The 17300-nt window shown below is 42.2% G+C and overlaps 2 protein-coding genes across 2 annotated transcripts in view; one reads left to right on the top strand and one right to left on the bottom strand.

Annotated features, from left to right (window-relative positions):
- Positions 1–4649: 4649 nt before the first annotated feature.
- Positions 4650–10100, top strand: LOC146492019 (uncharacterized). Its single transcript, XM_085149935.1, has 2 exons — positions 4650–5375; positions 6016–10100. The coding sequence occupies exon 2, from the start codon at positions 6285–6287 to the stop codon at positions 10098–10100; it is 3816 nt and encodes a 1271-aa protein (XP_085006061.1). The 5' UTR covers positions 4650–5375; positions 6016–6284.
- A 1845-nt stretch (positions 10101–11945) lies between these two features.
- Positions 11946–17300, bottom strand: part of LOC146492018 (transmembrane protein 163a) — a 37026-nt gene continuing 31671 nt past the window's right edge. Inside the window, exons 6-8 of the mRNA XM_085149941.1 lie at positions 15573–15684; positions 15088–15229; positions 11946–14478 (exon numbers count right to left, since the gene is read on the bottom strand). Coding sequence (XP_085006067.1) covers positions 14418–14478; positions 15088–15229; positions 15573–15684 — 315 coding nt within the window. The 3' untranslated portion in view covers positions 11946–14417. The remainder of the gene's footprint in view (positions 14479–15087; positions 15230–15572; positions 15685–17300) is intronic.

Raw genomic sequence — 17300 nt, 5'->3', positions numbered from 1 at the left:
GTGATATGAGACCAAAAAAAAGCAACAAAAATAAAATATTGGAGCATTTTTATTTTGCACCAGAATTTGGTCTCAAATGGATTTACGTACTTAGCCAGGCCTGTGTCTGTCTGGCTGCTTCGTGATCATTCTAGATAGTATAGTATAGAAAATATCTTATCAAATGTTTGATTATTTATTCCTTAAAGAGCTTAAATGACACAAAGATTGGTTTAAAGTCAAACTTTCCAGTCTAAACGTAACTCTCATCGCGCTCTCTGTAAGGCAGACAGTAGTGGACAAACATGCTTGTTTTGTGGGGAAATGAGCCTCGTACACTTTGTGCTTTGCTTTCATTTCACTGTTGTTTCTGTTTGCACACATTTCAGTTCAGCCTGAATGGCGCCTTTTTCTTCTTCTTTTTTCTTACCCTGTTAAGCAGGTCACCGATCTGCCGCCAAGTTAAGTGTTTCAAAAAACATGATGTGCCTTTTTGTGGTTTAACTTCAGTTCTGCTTTTGTTTGACGACTGTTGGTGAGCTGTTTGTGGCAGGGTGACGTTACTCTGTTATACATGTTTACTTCTGCAACATCAGAGTCAGGTTGGGTTTTTTTGTTTGTTTTTTGATTTAAATTCATTTTAAGAAATTTAAATTGGCTGTCCACATCTTAAGATTGTTTTGATGAAGATATTTGGGAAAGTGATAAAACTGATAGGCTCTTTGTTTTTCAGAACTAAAGTCAAAAAGAAAGAAAGCAGTGTCAGCTCATCATGTTTACCAGTCAAGCTAGGCAGTGGATTCACATGTGTGATAGTAATGCGATTAACCAGTTGAGTAGTCAGTAATAAGAGGAATCAGATGATCACAGCACATGTAGAATAAATGGGTTGTCTGATTTTGAATGCCTTAAACTGATTACTCATAGTTGTCTGGTCCTTTCTAAACGTGACCTGCAGCACATGTGACGGATACACAAGTGGCTTCAAGCTTGAAGAAAGAAAAAAAGAGTGTTTTTTAAACTTTGACGAAAAGCATCTGGTGGTGCTTCAAAACAAATCCCATAAAAAAACCAAAACCAACAGTGCATTAGTGCAAATCGCTAGTTTCCGCATTGGTTCCTGTTAAAAATGTAAAACTGGAGTCCAGTAATCAGTTTCAGGGGCATGCATTTAAAAGGACGCATACCTACAGTTTGATCAGTGAATTGTGAAACATCACAGTATGTGCTGTTCTACAATAAATAATGAAGCAATAATCAGCTGCCTCTCCAGTGACTCTGTCATCAAGCAGACGACTCAGTTTGTGTCAAACTGCAGCTGGTACTTCTTTACTTACTTCTACTTGAAATGAAAGTCCAAGAGGAGTTAGAGTCCATCTGACTGAGTCAAGAAGCAGCTGACCATTATCGAGCCTGCTAGTAGGACAGACGAGCCAGGAGCCGTTTGTCATGCTTGCCCATGGGGGGCCGTGCTTGCCCATGGGGGGGCCGTGCTTGCCCATGGTAAGTTGTTGGTGTTCTCTCTGTGTTGTAGCACCTTGAGGTCACTGTTGTTGTGATTTGGTTATATAACTGAAACTGAATTGAAGTAACTTTGAGAATAAAGGAAAAGGGATTGTCAGCTAATAATCTGATCAATCTGGATGGTGACATTTTGGGGTTATTTTTAGAATTCAAAGAAGATCAGGGCTGTAAGTGAAGCCTTGTATTTGGGTAGCACTGAATATGTCAATGTTTAGACCAGTGTGATCACACATTGTTTAAATCAACCGTGCACCTGTGGTTCTTCATCTTTAATGCACATTTAAACGGCGTCAAAATAGTCCCACTAGTATCTCCAGGACCACATTTCACACTTGATGACAAGTGCACACAAGTACTGAGTGACTCACAGGATGATTACTGGACTGTAGCGCTTAGCAGCCATTCTTAAAACATGAGGACAGAGTAGCAGGTGGGACTGAGTCAAACTAAACGGCAGGTGCTGGAGCAATCTGTTCATTGATGGTTTTGGTCTTTTTATGGAACTTGGTCATGATTTATTTTTTTATTTTTTTAAAGGTAGAATATCACCAGCGTTTTAAGCTCGTACATATCCAAGGTGGGAATGCTTGAGTTCGTGCTAAACCAACAGTGATACCCAGCATGATTCCTTTTTCAGCGAATAGGCAAATATTTTGAACCCTTCACAGTCGCTTCTTAATAACCATGACTCTGAGGCCTGCTTAAGTGATCAGCTAAACCCCTTCTGCTGCAGCCAGAGCCTTATTTCTTTTCTGTTAGCTGGGCTTGTTCAGAGCACATCTTTGATCAGATCATAGGCTGTTTGGTTTCTGGAGGAATCTGCTCAGAGCGCCAAGCCATCAGCAAAGTTTGGACAGAATAAATCAGCGTATCTCATCTGTTTTGACCTCAGCATTGAATGTCTCCATTGTATTAACTCTGCTACACACACACCAACATGGATGAAGATTTGTTTTGCTTTCAGTTAAAAGTCAAAAACCCCAGAACAGCAGTGGAAAGTGGGTAACGCAATGGTTTTGTTTTCACTGTTCTTGACGAGTAAGAGGGATACAACTTTATTTTTAAATAAACCTTTTTTCTGTGACAAATGGCTCAGACTCTGGTTTTACATTACAGCTATACAGATTATTTACACGAGCAAAGAAGAGTACAGTCAGCAGTCTGAGGAGCGCCTTAAACTTTGTGTCACGGAGTTTAAGAAAACCGAGCTGATATGGAGTTAAATGTGTCTCTCGGTGTTTACAACATATCCAAGACAGGAAATTAGTTATTACAAGCTGTTTGTATTTTTGTTGTGATCTTTTCTTAATATTACGGCCTTCCAAAATAATTTTCTGTTATCTACATGTTTTGTTTCTCACACCGATTTTAGGCACACATGTATCTCCACAAGCTCAGGAACAGAATTGATCCCTTATTTGTATTTAAATAAATAAAACCAAACAGCACAGTCACAGATTTTTCATAAAAACTAGTATCACAGCACAGCGTGTACATTCAGTTACGGTCACAGCAGCAAGCACAGACTGAGGAAAATGTGGGAGATATGAAAACTAACAAAAAAAAAAACCCTGATCAAGTTGCACAAACACCTATGAGCAAAATTAAGGCTTTGGGATAGAGAGGAGCTCTACAAAGTAAGTCCTTCAATACGACGATGAGGAGGAGGAAGTCAGCTAGAAAGTGAAAGCTTCTTTAAATTAAAACCAAAAAGGACTTTGCCTGAAAATGTAGCTGCGACCCTTCTAAATGGCCCAAAAACAAACAGCAGCTTCACATATGAGAGGAAACACGTTGACTCCTGATAAACAGCGACTCATTTAATGTCCACAATCATCACTGCATTGAATTTCATTAAAATATTTCCCTGTTGGGGCGTCACCATTGACCCAAAACCGTATGGCAGCCTCTACAGTGTATGTCTGTAGGACTGTGAGCTCTGAGTGCAGTACAGAGACTGTTTTCATTTCACCAGCCAGCAGGTAACAAACACGTGTGTAAAGGTGGTAACAAGGAGAGCTGCTACAAAGGCCCTAACTGACCCCAGTAACTACTCCCAGTCCTGCTCCTCATTTCCACACTGGTGCTGGAGTCCTCCTCTTAAACACAGGAAACACGTGAACCCACCGGCTGCTGTCCAAAGTTCAGCACCTCAAACTCACAGAGAGCAGCAACCCGTTAGATCCATTTAGGGCATAGGTGTCAAACTCTGGCCCGTGGGCCAAATTTGGCCCGCAGCCTAATTACATTTGGCCCGCAAAGCCATACCAAATTACTATTAGAGCTGGCCTACTGGTATTATACAGCTAATATATATATTGTTTAGTATTAAGCTTTGCTTGTTCCACATTCAGTTTTTCAGCAAAACTTGTTTGAGTCCATAAGAAAAGATTCTTTCTTATATCTGGAGGAAGATTTTTTTTTTTCAATAAATATTAACGTTAGCCCGCGACTTTGTTCCAGTTTTGAATTTTGGCCCACTGTGTATTTGAGTTTGACACCCCTGATTTAGGGTGAATGCAAACAAACAGGGAACGGAAGCTGCTGATCTTCCACCGTACACGAAACAAAACCCACTCGAGTCTGTGATTAATAGACTAATAATCCAGCTGCTTTTGTGTCAGAGAAGGTGGTTGCACCAACTACGATAACATTAAAGAAGTCTCCAAAGGAAGCACATACAGGAGAATCAGACCGATTATAATTGTTACTTCAATAAATTCATTTTGTAAGTTTATTCTTTCAGCCACGCTCTGTTTATGGTTAAGGATAAATATAAAAAGCAGAATACAAATGTAGACTTGGTGTATGTGATGATTTTAGAATCTTATAGAAATCCTTAGAACTCAATAAAACTGAAAAATCAACAACTAAAGTTCTGTCTCCAAATCTACATTTATCACTGATGTCCTTCAGGAAAACACAAAGACTTTAGATGCTCTTAAAAGACTTTTCCATTACTGTCCATGCACTGCAGTCCCAGGGATGCTCCAGGAATGGTGACGCTATTTTCCAGCCGATTGTCAGGGAGTAGTGATTTCATACTTGCAGCTCCAGGGCACGTTAGGTCTGCAGCATAAGTTATCCCAGTAAGAAGTAAACCACCTTTGTAATACAGAAAAGTCAGGTTAACCCTGGATGTAAGAGCCAATTAAAAGTTAATTTTATTGGTACTTGTAAAATGATTGGAGGAGAGATATGCATGTTTGATGTTGGGAGTGTGATTTCTAGTTGGTTTCAAAGTGTTTTTTTTGTTAAAGGCATAGAATATAGAAGTGCAACATTCTAATGCGCTTTTTAGTATTTTGGGCTTCCGGCACACTGTAATTCCGTAGTTGGGGAGTCGGATAAGCTGGAAGCAACACAGTTTTTTTGACCGAGTCTTGCCATGTAAATGAAAAGTTCCAATAAACATCTTTAACGCAAGAAAAGTACCTGGACTTGCTCGCGTTCAAATGCATGTTGCCGGACTGACTCCTAAAGGTGGTACAGAAGAGTGAAATAGAGACGGAGTGCCGCCACTACATAAGTCAAAAAAACTCGCTTCACCGACATGTGGAGGATCGGGTGCATGGCGCTCGGATGGAAGGGCGCAGCCTAGCGAAATGTAAGATAAAAGGCGCTGCTTAAGGATACTGGCACAGAACCGGATAATTCTTTGGATTATTCTTTAGAAGAAGGTAACAAACTCTCTTATTACTTCGTGCTGTAAGAGGAAAGGACGTCTTTCGGAGGCTCGTTAAGTTTGGTGGAAAACGAAAGTGAAACTTAACTGTGTGCCGTCGTCAACCCCGCTCTCTTTTCTCTCTCTGCCTGTGGGACCGCATGTTGTAAAACAGGATTTGATGCAGTCAATGTGGAGTTTTTGGCACGTTATGAAGCTGGTTTACACTATGTCTATTAAAAATTCTAAGCAGAAGACAAATAGTGCATGCAACTTGAGCCAATAAACCCCTGCAACTTATAAGATGGCAGATGAAAGAGAGGTGGGAAGAACATGTAAGTTAACAGAGAAGGCTTTGGAAGAAAAATTACAAAGATGTATTGCCTTAAGAAGACGAACATTAGGAACAATCACAGGCAAAATAAAGGAGATAAAGATAATGATGAGTGATGCTCAGAACCTTCAAAATTTGAAAGAAAGGATGGAAAGTGACTTTGCATTGGCTCTGAATGAGTTTCACAGTCACAATAACCAGGTTATGAGCCTTTTGTCTGAAGAAGAAAAAATATTTGACCAGGACAATTGGTTTGAGCCCAAAATGGCAGCAGTAAGAGAGTTTATGAAAACAACAAAGAAATGGATAGCAGAAGATCATAAGCATATGATTCCAAATGAAGCTGAGCAGCAGGAGCACATTACAGATGACTTGGAAGAAGCTGTTAACCCAGAAGACAGCGCATCACAGGTTGGAGCTAGAAAGGATGCAGTTCATAGCTCACGTGGGTCTCAAATCAGCCGAGCATCTACAACATCTAGAGTTTCCTCCACTCGTGCTAAACAGGAGGCAGAACACGCAGCCTTGCTGGAACGAGCCGCGGCATTGAAGAAAAAGCAAGAACTTGAGTTGGAGTTGGCCAGGATTAGGCAACATCTTGAGCTTGAAACAGCAAGAGTCAAAGCGGAAAAGGAAGAGTTAGAGTTGGAGACTGCATTAGCAGAAAGTCAAGCAAAATTAAAGGTGCTCAAAGAATATGAAAGATCTGAAGATGGTCTGAGCAGTTATGTGTCAATACAAAGATCGCAAGGTCGAGGAGTTAAAAAGGAAAGAGTTGGCATAATGCTCCCACAACAAGCTGATGTGAGTAGTCATGCTAATTCACAAGTGCAAAACTCACAGGTACCACAACTGTCTCATCCAGTCTCCACTTATGGGCTTAATGCTCACGTTAACAGAAGTGATGATCTATTGTCAGTCATGCAGAAACAGAATGTAATCACTGAGTTACTTGTGAAACAGCAGCAGCTGGCTCAGTTGCCATCGAAGGACATTCCTGTTTTTAAAGGTGATGCACTACAGTATAAGGCCTTCATAAGAGCCTTCGAACATGCAGTAGAGCAAAAGACTGATAACAACCAAGATAAGCTGTATTTTTTGGAACAGTTCACTGCTGGCGAACCACAGGAGCTAATTCGCAGTTGTGTACACATGACTCCTAGCAAAGGTTACCGCGAGGCCAGACGGTTGCTACATAAGCACTATGGAGATGAGCTAAGGATCGCAAGCGCGTTCATTGAGAAAGCACTCAAATGGCCGCAAGTGAAAAATGACGATGCAAAGGCATTAAATGCTTATGCTATGTTCCTGACTGGATGTCGCAACACCATGGAGGATGTTGAATTTTTGGAAGAGATGGATAATCCCACCAATCTACGCACAGTGATATCCAAGCTGCCCTACAAAACCAGAGAACGTTGGCGTGTAGAAGCATTTGAACTCCAAGAAAAGAGGGGCAAAAGAGCAAGATTTGCAGATTTGGTGAACTTTATAGACCGCCAGGCTAAAATAGCTATGGATCCACTCTTTGGTAATATCCCAGACTACCGTGCAGTGACAAGTGGAAAGACTGACCAAAGGGAAAAATATCCAGCAAAGAAGGAGTTTCGAGGAAGCAGTTTTGCCACCAACATTTCCGCCGAGAACAAAAGACTACAAGAAACAAATGTTAAAACTGAAAATTCAATCAAGACGGTGAGTGCCTTTGAGAAGCCATGTTTGTATTGTCAGCAGCCTCACACTCTTGCTTCTTGTGGCAAGATTAAGAATCAACCACACAAAGAACGTGTGGATTTCTTGAAGTCAAAGGGACTCTGTTTTGGATGTTTGGTTTATGGGCATCTCAGCAAGTTCTGCAAGCGCAGAATGGAATGTAAAGAGTGTTCACTAAAGCACCCAGACATTCTGCACATGGGGAAAAAAGAAAGCTCTGTGGAAACAGAAAGGAAGGATGTTACTGATGGTAATGAGGCACCTTGTGCTCAAGTTCCTGTCAGTCAAGAGACTTGTGGGCTTACAGGGGCCGGAGAAGAGGACTGTGTGCTCTCTATAGTACCAGTCAAGATCAAATCTAAAATGAGTGATAAATATATAGAGACATATGCCTTTTTGGACCCGGGAAGCACGGCAACATTCTGCACGGAAGATCTACAAAGGAAACTGAATGTTAAAGGAAAGCCTACACGGATACTTCTAAGTACCATGAGTCAAGAAAAACCAGGAGAACAGAAACTCATGAACAGTTTTGTTATATCAGACTTGGAAGTGTGTGGGTTGGAAGATTCCAAGTTCGTTGACTTACCCAAGGTGTTCACTCACACTAGTATACCTGTGAGTAGCGGAAACATACCCAAGCAGTCAGACATCCAGAAGTGGCCTTATCTACATGAAGTGAGGCTACCAGAGATAGAGGCTAATGTAGACCTGCTTATAGGAGCCAACTGTGCAAAGGCAATGGAGCCATGGCGTATCATTAATGGACAAAATGGAGGTCCTTATGCAGTGAAGACCACCATTGGTTGGGTGGTGAATGGACCCATGAGAAAAGAACTAAATGACTCAGAAAACAAAGAACCACATTTCTCAGTAAACCGAATCTCCTTAGTGGAAGTTGAGAAGCTACTGGTCCAACAGTATAACATTGGATTGCCACTTAAGAATGAGAATCTTCAAATGCCAAACAACCGTTGTGTTGCGGAGCAGCGGATAGCATGTTTGTTCAGGAAGTTTAAGAAGAATCCTCAGTTTTTTGAAGATTATAAGTGCTTCATGGAAAACATCATCACCAAGGGCTATGCAGTTCCAGTGCCAGACCACCAGTTGAGCCGTGACGACAACAGAGTGTTCTATATACCACACCATGGGGTGTATCACCCGAAGAAGAGAAAGTTGCGAGTCGTGTTCGACTGTACGGCTTCATACCAGGATATGTCTCTAAACAAGGAGTTACTGCAGGGACCGGATCTGACTAACACACTGGTGGGTGTTCTTTTAAGATTCCGTGAAAAGCCAGTAGCACTGATGGCAGACATTGAATCAATGTTTTACCAAGTCAATGTACCAGAAAAGGATGCTGATCTTCTTTGTTTTCTCTGGTGGCCAGATGGCAAGCTGGATGAGCCCATGAAGGAATATAGGATGATGGTGCACCTCTTCGGAGCTACTTCCTCACCGAGTGTCGCCTCATATGCGCTAAGAAGAACGGCAGAAGATCACAAGGAAGAAGCATCTCCAGAAGCTGTTCAGACAGTCCTGTGCAACTTCTACGTAGATGACTGTCTGAAAAGTGTAGCTACAGAAGAGGCTGCAGTGAAATTAGTCAGTGATCTTCGTGCTCTGTGTACCAGTGGAGGGTTTACATTAACAAAATGGACAAGTAACAGTAGAAAAGTGTTGATGTCAATTCCTGAAGAACACAGAGCCAACGAGGTGAAAGATCTGGATCTTAGGCATGATACTTTGCCAGTTGAGAGAACTCTAGGTGTACAGTGGAACACAGAAACAGATACCTTCACTTACACTATAAGGTTGCAAGACAAGCCAATGACCAGAAGAGGCATTTTGTCAGTCATTAATTCAATTTATGACCCTCTTGGCTTTCTAGCACCAGTCATCTTGCCTGCAAAACTTTTGTTGAAAGATCTCTGTAAAGAGCAGCATGGTTGGGACAAGGAGATCAATGAAAAGCATGCAAAAATTTGGAAAAAATGGAAAGAAGACTTTGTACTCCTCTCCAACTTCCATGTGAGTAGATGCCTAGAGCCTACAGGTTTCGGATGCACTGTTGTTGCGCAGTTGCACCATTTTTCCGATGCTTCAGATTACGCATATGGAACTGTCTCTTACCTGTTGATGGAAAATAGACAAGGCAAGAGACATTGTGCCTTTCTCATTGGGAAATCAAGAGTTTCTCCGCTCAAGCAAGTCACAATTCCTAGGCTTGAGCTGACTGCAGCAGTGATTTCAGTGAGGATGGACAGATTACTGCGACAAGAACTTCAAGTTCCTCTGCAACAATCAGTCTTCTGGACGGACAGCACAACTGTGCTTAGATACATTGATAGCGAAACATCTCGCTTCAAAACATTTGTTGCAAATAGAGTTTCACTGATTCGAGAAGCAACCAAGCCATCACAATGGAAGTATGTGACATCGGCAGAAAATCCTGCAGATCAAGCAAGCAGAGGCTTAAAGGCTAAAGATCTGTTGGAAGGAGGTTCATGGATTCACGGGCCGAACTATCTTCTAGATGAAAACGAATGGCCAGAACAGCCAGTAAGAAAGAAGGAAAACCTTCAAAATGATCCAGAAGTCAAGACTTCAGCAACGGTTAATATACTGAAAGTTGGGGAAGGCATGGAACCGATGAAACGCGTGATTGACTACTATTCGGACTGGAATAAACTGAAAAGAGCAGTAGCCTGGATAATGAAGCTAAGGAAGGTGCTGTGGATGTTAAAAGAAGAAAGACAACAGTACTCAAAAATAGTCCAGAAGAATGAAAATGATCCTGAAAAGCAAAAGTTAAAGTTGCAAGTGCACATAGAGACGTTTAAATCTGCAATGGGAAAGAAAGCGCTTGCTTTGGAGGATCTTTAGGCTGCAGAATCAGTAATTGTTCGTTTCAGCTAGAAACAACATCATGGAGAGGAGATCAAAATCCTACTGAGGGGAGGACAGCTCAGTTGTAGCAGCCAGCTGTTCAAATTAGACCCAGTTCTTCGAGATGGGATGCTGAGAGTTGGCGGCAGACTCAATAGATCAGGCTTGCCAGAAAATGCTAAACAACCAGCAATTCTTTCTAAACACAGCAAAATCTCTGAAATCATTTTGAGAGACATCCATCAACGAACTGGTCACTGCGGTCGCAATTATGTGCTGGCACAATTGCGATGCAGATATTGGATTCCTCAAGCCAATTCGGCAATTAGAAAGATAATCAGCAAATGTCAAACTTGCCGTAGGATTTCTGGAAGGGTTGGTGAGCAGAAGATGGCAGACTTACCTGAAGACCGTCTTCTACCAGACAAACCTCCGTTTACAAACACTGGTGTCGACTACTTTGGCCCATTTGATGTCAAGCGGGGCCGGGGTACTGTCAAAAGATATGGTGTCATGTTTACCTGCCTCACTCTCAGAGCTGTACATATTGAAGTTGCAGACAGTCTTGACACAGGCTCCTGTATCAATGCGATTCGCCGTTTCATCTGCAGAAGAGGTCAAGTTACCATCATGAGGTCAGATAATGGCACAAACTTTGTGGCAGCGGAAAGGGAGTTGAGGGAAGCCATTCAAAGACTGGATAACGACAAAATAGAAAGAGTCCTACAACCAAAAGGTATAAAGTGGATTTTTAACAGCCCAGCTGCTTCACATCAAGGTGGAGTTTGGGAGAGACAAATTCGAACAGTGCATCGAATTCTCAGCGCTCTCTTGAAGGAACAAGTGCCAAATGAAGATTGTCCTCATACGATAATGTGTGAGATTGAAAGCATCATTAATGGCAGACCTCTCACAAGTGTCTCAGAAGACATAAATGACGTTGAAGCTTTAACGCCGAGCCATCTGCTGCTGCTAAAGTCACAGCCCCTCATGCCTCCAGGTGTCTTCAACAAAAATGATGCATACACCAGAAGAAGATGGAGACAGGTTCAATATCTAGCAGATTTGTTTTGGACTAGATGGACTCGTGAATATCTTCCACTTCTGCAAGAGCGCCAGAAGTGGCTGAAACCGAGAAGAAACGTCATGGTCGGAGATCTTGTGCTGCTGGTGGACAGTTCTTCTCCACGCAACTCCTGGCTCATGGGGAGAGTGGTTGAGACGTTGCCAGACTCAAGTGGAACAGTCCGAAGATTGAAAGTAAAAACTAAAAGCAACATCCTGGAAAGACCCGTTAACAAGTTGTGTCTTCTGGAGGAGGCTTCATCCAAGCGATGAAGAGAAAGAATGTTTGTTCATGGACATTACAATTAGGTTGGCTCTTAATGATTAATGTGTAAGTTAGTAATTGTTTAGTTCTCCCACCTAACCAATTAGGGGCCGGATGATGTAAGAGCCAATTAAAAGTTAATTTTATTGGTACTTGTAAAATGATTGGAGGAGAGATATGCATGTTTGATGTTGGGAGTGTGATTTCTAGTTGGTTTCAAAGTGTTTTTTTTTGTTAAAGGCATAGAATATAGAAGTGCAACATTCTAATGCGCTTTTTAGTATTTTGGGCTTCCGGCACACTGTAATTCCGTAGTTGGGGAGTCGGATAAGCTGGAAGCAACACAGTTTTTTTGACCGAGTCTTGCCATGTAAATGAAAAGTTCCAATAAACATCTTTAACGCAAGAAAAGTACCTGGACTTGCTCGCGTTCAAATGCATGTTGCCGGACTGACTCCTAAAGGTGGTACAGAAGAGTGAAATAGAGACGGAGTGCCGCCACTACACTGGAGTTACCTGGATAAACTCAAACCTGAACCAGCTCAACCTCCGATTCTTTTAAAGAACTTCACAGTTTCTAAAATTTGCTCCTCCAGCAACAGTAACCTCACGTGTCTAAAGGTCTAGTCTGTTTGTAACACGCACATTTGACAAATGCTGAGATTCATTGTGTCATTGTGTACACTGATGTCTGTTTGTGTGTGTTCTTACATACCTGCCCACATTAACGTGCAAAAACACAACTGTGGCCCAAACCAACAGAACTCCTACTTCATGCACAGGTTGGCTCATCAGAGCGCTGACACAACAATGTTACAAACATAAGAGCAGAGAGCATGCATGAACTGAACCCAGGAGGAAAAATCCAGACAAGTTTGGTTCATGTTCTCTTAGGTTTTCCGATCTTATAATGCTCGTCTTTGCGAGGTATCTGAAGAATCCATCCAATTACCTCTGACAGTTAAAAACCTGCACACTGCGCTACAATCACCTTCTGATTACATGTTCCTGAAAATCTCTCTGCAGCTTTTGGACCAGCCCTGTTAACAGACAAACTGAAACAGATCACTTCCCTGGCAGAGGTAAGAACTCAGCTCTTGCTGCCCACTCATAAAAATCATCTGTCTGGAACTCTTTCATAGTCTTCAGCTCCTAAAACTGCATCAGGGTAAAGAACAAGCTGAGCTTACTGATACCTGTGTACGTGTGGGGCCTTTAGCTTCAGCCATAAATCTGTTTTTGTGTCACTGGTCAGTATGAAAGCTGTATCTGCATTGAGTTCAGTGCCAACAGTGTGGAAGCATTTAGTGTGACGGTCATTTTCTTTGACCTTTACATGCGTCTCATGTGCCGAATTTTGTCTCGGGGTCAGGCTTCAAACACTCAGCTACAGTTGGTGATCCGAAGTTGGGTTGGTCTCTCGGAGGCATTTCTAAACAACTTCAGATGCCAAGATCATCGGTTCAAAGAATCGTAGTTATTCACGTAGTTATTCGGACGTGTCACCACTTTTCCAAGGTCTGGAAGGAAACCCCAACTCTTACCCTCGGGAAAGAGGAAATTGGTTGAGATGTTAAGGATCGCTGAAACAAGAAAGAACCTCCTGGTAAAAAGTCGACACCTTCAAGCACAAGTGAAATGTGTGACTGCCAACATGGACGAGCCAAATACCTCCTGGAGGAATATTTTATGGTCAGACGAGACACAGATTGAGCTGTTTGGCCACGATGACAAGACGTATGTTTGGAGGAGTAAAGGTGAGGCTTTCAAACCGAAGAACACTGAACCCACCGTCAGCCATGGTGGGTACAGTGCTCTCATGCTGTTTTACTGGGATACACGTGCACTGCACAAAGCGGATAAAATAATAGTATAAATTCAAATTCGGCTGCTCGAGGTGCAACTTGCACATATTTGATCCTCTGTAGACTTTTGACCCTGCGTGGAGTAAAGAAAATCTGAAATATACTGAAACCTCTGCAGCCAGTTCTTGTTTTTGTTTTTGAATTATTGCACATGTATCCTGAACAATCATTCCACCCTGGTTCAAAATGCCAAATTACCATGACAGACCCATGATGACTGTGTGTAAACTTCTGAGCACAACTGCATATTAGATAACCGTTCTCATGTAATGACTTGCATTTTGTAGTCTCCTCTTTTGGTCAGTAGATGGCGCGAGTTAATTGTATAAATGCTTTTCCCGGGAGGCAGCGCAGCCGTTTTGTTTTCCTTCTGCTAGAGTTACAGTGGAACAGAGTCAGGTCCCGACTCTTTGTGCGACTCAGTGCCAAAAAAGCTTATTTTTTTGCTCCAGGATTGTAAGCTGGCACTAAAAGGACGTTGCTGCAGCAGTCTGGATAAATATTATAAACGGCTAATCACACGTCACTGAGCCTGTCGTGTGTGTGCTTATGTACCTGCTCCTTGTGCCAAATGGACTTTTTATTGATATTTATCTTCTCCCTAGTCATAAAAAGGTAAACACCATTAATACTCCACCGCTACATCAGCTGCATCAATCACTCTGACCTGCTGTGCTGCAAAGCTTTATAGCACAGCTGAGCAAAGGCCTCGTGGAACCATGGGAAAAAACAAGCTGCTCTGTCGTGACGGGGTGATGACATGTAACTGAGGTATTGAACATCCATAACACTGCAGTCTGAGCTGTGTACAACCTTTGAAAAATTACATTAACCCCCTCCCACAGTCTTATCTCTGTTACCTTCTTTAAATATGGAGGCATGAAAAAGCAGGCTGCGCCTTTGACTTCTGAAAAACAGGTGAACATTTCATATGTACATTAAACTGTAAAACATTAAAAATATGCCACTGACGCCATCTTCCACTCCAGCTCTGAATGGGAGGACTGCACAGACAGCGACGCCTTCGCTGGCACCGCGAGGACTGATTGTGATTGTCTGTGGAGGGCCTCTACAGTCCCCATCCTGCCAGTCACTCCCAAACCCGCCCTTGATGATCCGTCACTCAAAGCGCTCGTAGTTCCTGGTTTGTCGGACGCGGGGGACCATGTCCAGGAGCAGTCTGCGGCACAGAAAAAAACAGGCAAAGAGATCAACCTCTGATCCACCTAATGATACATCTGAGCATCTCGGCTCAATATTGCACTTAAACATTAAGGTCGCTTTGGGGGATTTGAAAATGGAGATGACAGCAACCTTCAGACACCTACCAGCTGTTAGAATACAAATTTTCTAGCCTCGAGATTTCAACCTTTAAAGGTGTCACTATTTTATTTTTTCATCATTCCCGTGTACAAAATATAACTTGTAATGCTTTTATATGAATCCAGTGACAAAACTGCACACACTGAAATTGGTTTTCCACACAGAACTAACACAGTGTAATTCCACCAAATCACTTTGTAAGCTTTGGTTTTATGAATACTGACTCCAGATGGAGGTATTCTGACTTCATTGTGCTTTTATTATCTTGAAACACCACAGAGTATTTATTCGGGTAGTTAGTTTAAACCATTTCCTCACTAAATGTCCAAACCAATGCTCTGCAAGCTGCTTTGCAACCCACCTCCTCTATTCATTCTGTGGATATGTTCTGCTGCAATATCAACAATTATCTCCATGACACCAAATAAAAGGTACGCCATTTTTTTACCAAGTACTGGCCACTTACCTAACTCCATAGGCGAGGATGATCAGACCTATCAGGACACCTATTGTTCCATCCAGGTACCACACCTTGGGCTCGTTCTTGTAGACTTCAGCACTGATCAGGATGGAGAAGCCCATGATCCCGCCCAGCAGTGAGTTGAATCCTGGAAAGAGACGACAAATGTCAGTCAAAGTCGGCTTTGAGGGTTCAGAGGTCAGGCGTCAGAAACCTGCTAGTGTCACTGCACATGTGATATTCACCATTGTTTTCACTAAGAACCCAGTAGTGTGACAGATGTTTGATCTGGCTCCATGCACCTGTAATCTCATCAACTATAAGGCAACTTTAGGAAACCAATTGGAGCTGACAGACATGTCAGAGTGACAAACGCATGATTTTTACGATTGTGATAGTCACGATCTAATGGCATCACTAGGAAAGCTGAGCAATGTGAGGAAGTTTACAAGTTCTAAAAAGCTATGATCTCTCTGCACGTGCACACCTACCATCAGTGAGGAGAGCTCGGCTTGTCAGTACTTTGCCGAGCATGAACTTGATTACAGCCAATATGATGCACATCAAACCGCTGACAATGGACACGCTGAACAGGAAGTCGTCCTGTGAGAAACAAAAACAACACACAAAGAGTGGGATTCAATCTCCTTGTTAAAAGTGCAGCTTTGATTCAAAACACTTCAAGACTTGTTTTAGACAGTGATTACTATTAGCTCAGGAAATTTTACCAAACAGCAACTTGTACAGGGTTGAATGTTTTTAGACAAAGTTAGCTGCTAGCATTGCTAGCATTAGCTGATTACTTAGTGTCAAAGGAATATTGTTTTTATATAATGTGATCAGCTTCATGAAATGTATTCTTTTATTGATCACTAAGCAAATGTCTACGTGACTTTTGACATGTACTTTTGTGATAAACAATTAATAGCTTCCTCTTTCTGTAAGAACATACAGAATTAAAAAAAGGGGAACCTCAGCTCAGAGTTCTTAGAATAAGAAGCTATTTGCACACACACACACACACACACACACACACACACACACACACACACAGACAAGTATAAATAAAGAATGCAGACAGTGATGAGACGCAGGTCGCAGGTCGTGCATCCATGACTGCCCTCGCGAGTAAAGACAACTGCAGTGTTTGTGTTTTCTAACTCAGGTGTCTTAGCTGAAGAACTACGGGGTGATTTAAAGAAATCCCCTGTCACTTAGGAGTCCACCATCTGGTCTTCCTAGAGCACATTCTAGGTCAATAAAAATAAAAACTACCCACCCACCCACACAGGAGCAGCAGGCAAAAGTCTAGCATTGATACTTTATAATGTAAAGGTCAGAAACCAATGGCTATGTCCATCCTTTATATACAGTCTTTGGCCTTGACTGCTGAGCTTTCTTTTACTACTCAGTGAGTCAGCTCATGCAGGGTAATATCTGTATTTATAGACACAACCAGTACTTCACTGTGTACCAAACCCTATCTATCAGACTCTTCGTTCAAATTCAAAGACAAGGTCTCTTTTCAATACACCTACAATCACAAGGCGGCACACAGCTCAGGACTGTAGCTGCCTTTTAGCAAGCTTAACCTTCCAATCCCTACAGGTTATTCAGAAAAGCAACATTTTAGCACAACGTCACATTTCCCAAGCTCACCAACACTGTGAGTCTAATAACAACTACATCAGTAACACGTTTTTTCACACTGAACTGATGAATCCAGCTGCTCTGCCTCCTTGTCAAAACAGCACAGACACTATCACTGACAACCCTGACACCCCCACAATCATCACCACCTCCCCTCAGTATCGTTTACCTCCAGTAATGGTCCAACAATATTCTCCACTGCTCCCCGTGGCTCTTATGTAATTGCTCTTCCTGATAAGTCTTTTTTTGATTAGTGTTGAGCCACAGATTCGCTTCCTGCGCTTTATCCATTTGGTTTTCAACAATTTAAACATGACTTTGTTGTTACATCTGTTTTGAGGGCCACATCACTAAATGCCTGAGATGTAAATGCACAGAGGACGGCTGGAGGAGGAGAGATGGATTAGAGAAGAGAAAGCGAGCTGCAGAGCACTCAGAGCCTCTGCAGCAACATTAATATTGTACTATGGCCTCGGAGCCATGGAAAGCTACTTTGGCAAGCTCGCGCACATCAAAGAGGAGATGGAAAGAAAACCTCAGCATGCTGCATAGACCTGAGTCAATGCTGT

This window comes from Neolamprologus multifasciatus, chromosome 23 (assembly GCF_963576455.1).
Source record: "Neolamprologus multifasciatus chromosome 23, fNeoMul1.2, whole genome shotgun sequence".
Lineage (NCBI taxonomy): Eukaryota > Metazoa > Chordata > Actinopteri > Cichliformes > Cichlidae > Neolamprologus > Neolamprologus multifasciatus.
Note: the sequence above shows the minus strand (reverse complement) of the source record. Positions and strands in the feature narration are given on the sequence as shown.